Raw genomic sequence first — 9,520 nt, 5'->3', positions numbered from 1 at the left:
AAACACACAGTGCTTCCAATTGCTAAGATAAGCATTGAACCAGGTCAGTGTATTATAAGTACAATGGTTCCTAATTTTTGTAATAGTATATAATGATCCACCGAGTCAAAAGCCTTGGATAAGTCAATAATTGCACTTAAATTTGGCTTTGTCAGAAGAGGAGATTATGTCATTAGTCGTTTTCATTAGTATTGAAAAGTAGTATGCATTTATGACACAGTAAGATTATTTCCCATTAAAAAATTCTATCAGGACAGAGATTGTTCATTAGGACAAAAATATGAAGAAAAATAAAAACTAACTTCCTACAGCAGATGCAATTACGCCCTCCACTTAATAAATGTAATTTTATCCCCTAATGAATCTCATAAGGACCACTCCTGACTTCATCATGTTGCTTTGAAAGAGGTTTATTGAAAGATATATTTTGAAATGTTATAAAGTTCAACCACTGATAATGCTAACACACAATCAGCCTGGACAAACATTTCCCCCTCTAGCTTTCTTCAACATTCGATATGAATAATGTTATGAGCTTCTAGAAGCGCTCCATTGCCTCCACATTCCAGTGACTGCCATAGAGTCGGCTACACACTTAAAAAGATGAGCTATTTTCAAAACATTTGTCAAAGTTTCAGCAAAAGTAATTTTCAGCAAAAATGTGTGCAATTTCGAATCAATTTTTAACATCCCATGCACTGAAAACTGATTAAGATGTGATTTCAAAAGCAGAATATGTAATATTTTAGGTACACTTGATTTAACTTTCCTGGCAGGATGGAAACACAGCCCAGATAAGGTAAATCAAGTGCTCCTTGATAGTTAGAAAACAGTTAACACTTCTGCCTTGGATTGCCACAGATGCATCACTCTGTAACAGTGGTTTGCAATCAACGATACAAATATACATTCTAATATTGTATCATCTAGGATCTCTATATTTGCAGCTATTTAGTACCCTTCTCTTCCATGACCTAGAAGTAGTATGTATATATAAATATGACTCTCCCGTATCATGGAAGAATTCAGTGTGTCACTTTAAACACAACCATCCAGCAAAAATCAGTTGCTTTGCAGGTCAAACCCTCTCATTGCTGGATGGTTTTCAGTGTAGCATGCAAGTAAAAATGTGCACAACATTAGCTTCATCATCCTAATCACCTTTAATCATCATCGTCATCATATCCACTTTTACAATGGACAGCTTTATTTAAGTCTTTTTCTAATAAGATGATTATTTATTTATTAGAGCAGACTTTATTTATTTAGTATATTTTCCTCTATAGTATTCTGCATTTCAAAGCATGCCAAAAAAAAAAGGGTTAATTACTGCATAGTGCTGGCTATACAAGTGCCAAAGAGTTTGATTCCTTTACAAGTAGTAGAACTTAGTATGTACAGGCAAGGAGTGTCAGAGCAGATCCATTGTTGTGTAAATGTTACCAAAACCCCCATTCCCAAGCGCTCAAAACACTTACAAATATGGGACCTAAGTCTGTCAGAACTAATAGAAAGTTGAACAGACCTGAAAAAAAGCTCAGCAGTATTATAGAAGGTGTGTGTGTGTGTGTGTGTGTGTAACTGTGCAGGTGTGACTTGAGTAAGCTGAGTTTTTATATATGTATGTGTGTGTGTTTAAATGCAAAGGGGGAAAACCACCCCCCTGCCACAGCCCACAAACACACCCATTTCCCAGTCCCCCATGGATTTTTTTTATTCAAAGCGCACCCTCTACTGTTATAATATGCAGTATGCATTACATAAATGTATTCTCTAGCACTGAATATTCCATTTAAGTCTAGGGTCAAATACAAGGTCAAATGACAAGAGTTGACAACAACCACATTCTAGTTTTGAGGTCATAGTTCTGAATGTAAAGATACAGTTCAGGCCACTAGGTGACTGTTATTAAACACTAGAAACACTCTCGCTACAATATGTGTGATGGCGAGGAGAGCCCACTCAGTATCAGAAAATCAGTATTTCAGCACTGCATTGTAAAAAAGAAAGGATTCACTGGTGAAGAACTTCATGGAATTCCAGATTCACTTGGTATTTACTGGACATTTTTAGATAAAGATTGATTTGTAATCCTGGAGACTGCAAGCAGGGACTGCTGGTAAAAGCTGACGTCAGCAAAGTAAAACAAATAAAACACAACAAGCAGCAGATAGGGTTCAGTAGTTAAAAGAACTCAGTACATTTGGTCAATGTCAGCTTATCAGCTTCACTCACATTACACTACAAAATGCTGATCAAATTGATTCTAGCAACATTGTAGCAAACTCTAATACAACACAGTGACATGTTAAAAATCACCATTCATCTGAAAGTTCTTGTTGGTTGGTTGAACTTTCAGCCAACTGTGACAGAGGTCAAACAGGCCACGTACACACTGTATATTCAATGTGGCTGTGTGTGCATTTGGGAATTGACTAGTTTAGCATTACTAATGATAATAATAATATTATTAATATGTACTGCTCACCAAGCACACTTACCCAAAAATATTGAATAAATATTGAGAGTGGTTGGATGAGTGTAAATTTCAGGATTATGAATAAAAGAACACAAGAACATGGGCAGTGACATGTTTACACAGAAAGTGTCCACGTGCTCCTCCAAATGAGCTGTTCATTAACCCAGGATAAAGAGATAAATCATAGTGGGTACAATCCACAAACAAACAGAAGTAATCCAACAACAATACATAAATACAACAGCTTAGACCAGCAAGCAGCAAAATAAACATTTTCACAATTCTTCTAAAGGGGAATTCTGCCAGAGTTAACATTTAGGATGTTAACTTATTCAAATGTTACATTCCTTCCAGTGTTTCTCTCCTTCCTTCTGATTGGCTTGTTTTGAGTTCTGAGACTTAAGAAAATGAATCCTCTAACATCAATGACACGTTCCTGAGCCGTTATTAAACATCTGCACTGTTTAAGAAATAAAGTGCTAAAAAGTAACAGATGTGATTAAGCTGCTACAAGTCTTAACTGTTTAAAGGACTATTGCACTTCAACAGGCATTCCCTTCTCTGTTATGACTTTATTGTGTGGTACAGGAAAGGGTCTGCCCATATAGTCTTGTATCAGGGAAGACAATTTGAAGATGTCACAGGTTTTTATTTTCCTTCATCTTGGCAACTCAAACTATAAACTAATGAAACTGGAAGATTTTGCAGAAATGGACACTTATGGATAAAAACAAACTTCATCGTACCTACTCTTTTTATTTTGTATTTCTCTGCCTACCCTGGGGGATCTGGGTAAACTCCAGACTCCGCCCTTAACAGTGGTGCCACTATACCTTGTTCATTTCCACATTTTGAAATGTATCATCTTATTATAAATCCTGTGGAAAATTTACATTGCTATGTATTCCATTCATGGTTAGGAAAATCTAAAAGGGGAAGTGTAAATGTTCCTAGTTGTCCAATGTGTCGAAAGCACAATTTTATGTTATTAACACTGCTCACTAACCTACAATATGACTGAAGTCAAAAGAACATTCATAAATGAGTACACTATTAAGTTGCCATTTCTCCGACAGGCCAAATGTATCTGGTGACTGGTGAGGTATTGCCCTGCTTTGCCTTCCGATGAAGGGATAAAGTATTATTTAGGAAAATGAAGGCATGGACCAAAGATGTTTTCAAGTCACAGTTTCATGATCACTTCTATACTTTACCTCCCCTTGTTCTTATAAAGTGGTGTTATTTGTCGGGTACTGTGGTGTAAATCTGCAGTATATCATACAGTACAGCAGTATAATTCCACTGCACAAAGCCAAATTCAACCTGAGCTGTGGTAACCTTTGATGATCCTGAACGGTGCAGTGTGATAGATGGTCACTCCATTCAAGTGTGTTGGTGGCCTGCTAATATGACATGACAATGATCAGATGTGTATTTGAGGACTTCAAATATTCCCAGAAACAGTGGTGCTAAAGTACAATTTCTTCCTCCTGGGATTGCTATGACTTGTATAACTTAGTAAGTATTTTAAAGGGTTTTCATTTCTGCCGTCTAGATTCAAAACATTAACAATTTACTTGCCTGTTTAAACAAGAATAAAATCAGTTTGGGGCAAAGAAAATAAATGTGTCCTAATCAATAAAACCAAGTGACCCTCTACAGTATGTGGAAGCAAAGACACTTTATGTCATACTCTACATACTGAAAGACAAAATAACAGGACAAACAAACATAAATAGCTTTGGACCTGAACTTATCTCACTCATAAAGATTAAAGCACACTCATCTCTTGTTGCCAGTGTTTGCATATTGTACCATACATAGAATAAGGACGCATTCGGCTGGTCATTGTAAACTGGCAAACTTGTATATTTATGTATCACGTGACCAACTTGTATATACAAGGTAAAAGCATTCTGGGTGCTTGCCCAGGCAAAAAGAATGAAGGACCAATGAAATCTGAGGTAGCAAATTCAACTATGATAACCTAGAATCACTCAATATTTTTTTCCCTTTATGCATGTGTTTTGATTTTTAGAATCAAAACAGGCTAGTACCATGTCATTGCTGACTTTATCACATCATAGTGTTTGATAACCAAACACAACTCACGGTTTCTCTACAAGGTCACAACTCATAGCTCATGGAATTAGTAAACTGGGATTTCCTGCTTGTTTAAATATTTATAGTGAACTGTTTTTGGTGTTTGCCAGTTTACCTGTTTGCAACACTGCCTAAGCGTGCCATATGTTCTTCACTCATTAGAAAATCTAAACAACGTTTCTGACAGGGCAGCTGATATGTTCATCAAGAAAATTCATGGCTTTAACCCTCCAGTTCCCACCCCTGAGGTGCAAACCAGCCAATCCAGTGTGCTCTTGGGAAGGGGGGAGCGTCAAGAACCAATAACAGAACAGGATAGCAGGTTTCCTGTTAGGCCAGCTAACACTACAAACACCGACCAGTTTGTGAGTTCATTGGAAGCGCCATGGACATGTAGAATAGAATAATTATTATATCAATAGGATTTTCAGTGCAAGACATAAATGGCTACTTGTTTCGTCATTATTCTTTCTGATATTGTCCAGTTTGTAGATACAGCAGTAAAGGGATCTTCTACAAATAAGCAGTCATTTATGTGTGTGCAAAGACGTGTCATCATATAGTGGCTGACTGAAAGGTCCAGACCAGATCAGCCTGGCTTCACACTCTTTCTCTCTCTGAGCTGTGTGTCCTTTCTTGAGAGGTCAGAGGTGAAATTTCAATGGTGAAGATACAGTAGCTGCCCTAAGGGGTTTGCCCTAAGGGGTTTTGGTGGTAGGTATCAAAGTTCCTAACTCATGCCTCGTGAACTGCTGAATAAAACTCTCATTCACTCTCCTCACTCTCCCTCTCTTCAATTCTACTCTCCTCCCCCGTCACTCTCTCTTCCTTAGCTCCCCCCTGGGTCCGAGCTGTGTCTGTGTGGTGTCCTTGAGTCCAGAGGTGTCTGAGGTTCTTGAAGGGACAGCCTCCTTTGGGTTTCAGGATCCATGGAAGATACTCCTGTTCCAGCCTCTGGCCCAACCAAAGCCCCCATACATACCCCAGAACCAAAGTCAAACCCTGTTCCTAAACTTGACCCCACTGCTGCCCCGCTCCTTAAATCTAATTCTAAACCTGAACTTACTGCTGGCCCTGAAATTACCCCAGTTCCTAGTCCCATCTCCAGATGTTGCCCCAGGCTGTCCAGTACAGCAGGGGCAAGCTGGCCCTCGCTGGCATTGATCAGTGAGGAGTCCTGGGGCCGCAGGGAGTCAAGAGGCTTGGTGGAGAACTCCTCAAAGTCCTCGGAATCCAAGATCTACAGAGACAGAAACTCAGAGGTCAGTGGGACTGGCTACTACTACACTTTTTTTAGTTTATTACTAGTTACAAAGTCGAATTTCATATGTGACGAATCCTTGTATGAGGGTTGACCTCTGTGAACTGGGGTTTAACAAGGGAAAACTAGGTCAAGAAAATTTTATCAGTAAAACTTCACTCCTCTGTGCCTGGGTGTTGTGACAAAAACAATTTTTACCACAATTGCTGTGGTTGCAATCATTATCATTTTTTATATATAAATGGATATCAAGAGGTTGAAAATCTCAGTCCAGTGTTTATAGTTTGTACAAACTGGCACGCTATAATGGATATATACACAATGTCTTTGATTTGTAAATGGATCTCAGGAAATGTACAACAACGATTTACTGTTGTATAATTAACCACTATATAAGCAAAGCTTCTGTACTATATGATATGCTGCAAGCCAGTTATATATGTTAACAGAGTACTGAGATCACACTCAAATAAACTCTCTAGTCTAAGACATGCCTGAAGATAAACCTATAGTGTAGCAACTAAGTAGAATAATTAACAATGTTTAAAAATAAATATAACCATAAATGTAATGCTTTGAGTTTCAATGTTTCTAGTTTAAACTGACTGGAAACCAGTGACAGCATTCAGTCAGCGAACACGTCATTGTCAAAGAATACAGTTAAATGTATCGATATGCATAGCAGCCATTGCATTACTACATGTGCCTCACCTGTGTTAAGGAGGCTAGGGTGTCTGTCTCCAGAGGTGTCACAAGCTGGACCAGTCCCTCTCCTGGACCTGGGCCGGGACCAGCATAGGGTGAGGCCTGCAGGAGACAACATCTTATCTGTCTGCAGGAATTGTAGCCTTCTATCTAGTCATAGCATGGGTCAGATACTAATGGCAAGAATTATGCTTCTATGTACATAGCCTGTGTGTGTGTGTGTGTGTGTGTGTGTGTGTGTGTGTGTGTGTCTGTGCGCCCAAGTTTAAGTGTGCTGTTACCTGAGGTGGTGATGAGATGGCACTGTAGGCAGGTGGAACGAGTGCCATCTGTCTCTGCAGGAGCTGCATGATTGCCCCGATGTCCGTTGACATGCGACTCTCCAACCTGCACACAATGTTAATTAATACACGGAAGAGACATTTAAAAATTTGTTTCTTTTAAATTTGTTTCAATGTAGGACATTTAGTAGTATTTAGAACTGTATGCATTTTATCATCTTGGGTCTAATTTTGCTCACCATTACAGTTACAATACCAAAGGAACATAAAAACTGTGTGGAAGAGCAACTATGGAAAGTACAGTAGGTCAAAGCTAAACCAAGAGGTCAGTCTGTAAATGACGCTTAACAAACACATGGCTTGAAGTCACCATGTCCCCAGATTTCAACAGTGAAGGTACAACAATCAAGTTTAAGCAAAGTTTTCACACTGAAATGGTTTCACACTGTCTGATAACTGTAGTGTTTCAGCAGGGAGTTCAATATTGTCTGCCTTCAAGTGTTTGTTACAAAACAAAACACAAAAGAGCTGGAACAGCCACAATAAACATACGCACAGACATTCAGTCAGTCATACCTGTTGAGCTGTTTCTGCAGCAGGTCCAGCCGTGTGTCCAGTTGATTGCGTTGCTGTCGGCTCAAGCTGTTCAGCGGTGCGTTGAGGGGCGGGGGGGAGGCCAGGCTGCAGCTGGGAATCTCCTGGTACTGACCACCCCCCCGACTCTCCCCCCAGAAACTAAAGATGTTGGACACACCTGAGAATGCACCTGAAGAAGATGGAGATGGAGAGAGGGAGCATGTGTTTGCGTAAAACAGTAGGCAGGCATGACTGTACAGCTGACGAGGATATGGGGATCCTATTCTGTTCTATTTTACCTGACAGGGCATTGCAGGTGTTCCCAGTTTTAGGGTCTCCGTCACCCTCAGTGTTCTTGTTGAAGTTCATGGGTGTAGCCTGAGCCTGCGGATTCTCCGGCATTACCGGTGGAGGGGCAAGTCTGGTCACAACTGACTCCTCCCCCTGTAAGAAGTGTAGATTCAAGACATTAACACAAGTTTTTATTGTGCCATGGTGTACAACAGTGGCAACCACAAAGCAAGATGTAAAGAAAGTATTCTAGAATAAATCATGATGATAAATTGTGTTATACCTCATCACCACTGGAGTGTGAAGACACTGAGCTTCGATGTGTCTCCCACTGACACTTAAGTGCCTCCTCCTGTTTTTGGTTGTTGGCTGCCTCCCTCTGTCTACGTCTCACAGACTTATGGGACTTTTTAATTTCTCCAGCATCTGCATCATCTAGATAGAGGTGTGGAGGAAAGATAAAAAATGATGGCAATTGGGTAGTCCAGCTGGATCAGGACTGAGTTTTGAAAGATGAAAACTAGGGGAGGATTGACAGAAAAAAATCTCACATGGACAACCTTTAATTATGCAGTGAAATTTAAGTTGTTATTTCTGTAACCATTCAGACAGTCAGATCATTTAAGTTTATAAGTGACAGTAAAAAAATGGTTGAAATGATATACAGTTTATATACATATATATATATATATATATATACACACACACACACACACACACACACACACACACACACACACATATATATATAAACTAACTCTACACAAACAATTATTTGTTTTTATGTTTTTATTGAACACAATGGGTAAACAGTCACAGTACAGGGTGGAAAAAGTATGTGAACCCCTAGGCTAATAACTTCTCCAAAAGCTAATTGGAGTCAGGAGTCAACCAGCCAGGAGTCCAATCAATGAGACGAGTTTGGAGGTGTTGGTTAGAGAAAAACATTCATAAATGTTAATTTTGCTATTCCCATGAGGCATTGCCTAATGTGAACCATGCCTTGACCAAAAGAGTTCTCAGAAGACCTAAGGTTAAGAATTGTTGACTTGCATGAAGCTGGAAAGGGTTACAGAAGTATCTCTAAAAGCCTTGATGTTCATCAGTCCACGGTAAGACAAATTGTCTATAAATGGAGAAAGTTCAGCACTGCTGCTACTCTCCCTAGGAGTGGCCTTCCTGCAAAGATGACTGCACGAGCACAGAGCAGAATACTCAGTGAGGTTAAGAAGGATCTTAGAGTATCAGCTGAATACTCTCAAATCTCTGGAACATGCACAAATACATATAAATACATACACGATACATAAAACACTTAACAAGAATGGAGTTCATGGGAGGACACCACAGAGGAAGCCACTGCTGTCCAAAATAAACATTGCCGGAGGTCTGAAGTTTGCAAAAGAGCACCTGGATATTCCACAGCACAACTGGCAAAATATTCTATGGACAGATGAAAAAAAAGTTGAGTTGTTTGGAAAGAACACACAACCCTTTGTGTGGAGGGAAAAAAGGAACAGCAGACCAATATCAAAACCTCATCCCAACTGTGAGGTATGGTGGAGGGAGCATCATGGTCTGGGGCTGCTTTGCTGCCTCAGAGCCTGGAAGGGTTGCTATCATCGACAGAAAAATTGATTCCAATGCTTATCAAGAGGAGAATGTACGGCCATCTGTCCGCCAGTTGAAGCTCAACAGGAGATGGGTGATGCAGCAGGACAACAACCCACAGCACAGAAGTAAATCAACAACAGAATGGCTTCAGCAGAAGAAAATACACCTTCTGGAGTGTCCCAGTCAGAGCCCTGACCTCAACCCGACTGA

At 39.8% G+C, this 9,520-nt stretch overlaps 1 protein-coding gene across 1 annotated transcript; it reads right to left on the bottom strand.

Moving 5' to 3' along the window:
- Positions 1 to 1,698: 1,698 nt before the first annotated feature.
- LOC123965741 (potassium voltage-gated channel subfamily H member 2-like) lies at positions 1,699 to 8,131 on the bottom strand (the record flags this gene model as incomplete). Its single annotated transcript, XM_046042114.1, has 6 exons — positions 1,699 to 5,822; positions 6,555 to 6,650; positions 6,830 to 6,935; positions 7,406 to 7,595; positions 7,705 to 7,849; positions 7,980 to 8,131. Coding segments are annotated over 6 exons (1,100 nt in total), but the record flags the coding sequence as incomplete, so codon positions are not given.
- Positions 8,132 to 9,520: the final 1,389 nt, after the last annotated feature.

The sequence above is a fragment of the Micropterus dolomieu genome, unplaced genomic scaffold, assembly GCF_021292245.1.
Source record: "Micropterus dolomieu isolate WLL.071019.BEF.003 ecotype Adirondacks unplaced genomic scaffold, ASM2129224v1 contig_11007, whole genome shotgun sequence".
In the NCBI taxonomy this organism is placed as follows: domain Eukaryota; kingdom Metazoa; phylum Chordata; class Actinopteri; order Centrarchiformes; family Centrarchidae; genus Micropterus; species Micropterus dolomieu.
The sequence above is the reverse complement of the archived record's forward strand: the minus strand, read 5'-3'. Positions and strand labels throughout refer to the sequence as shown.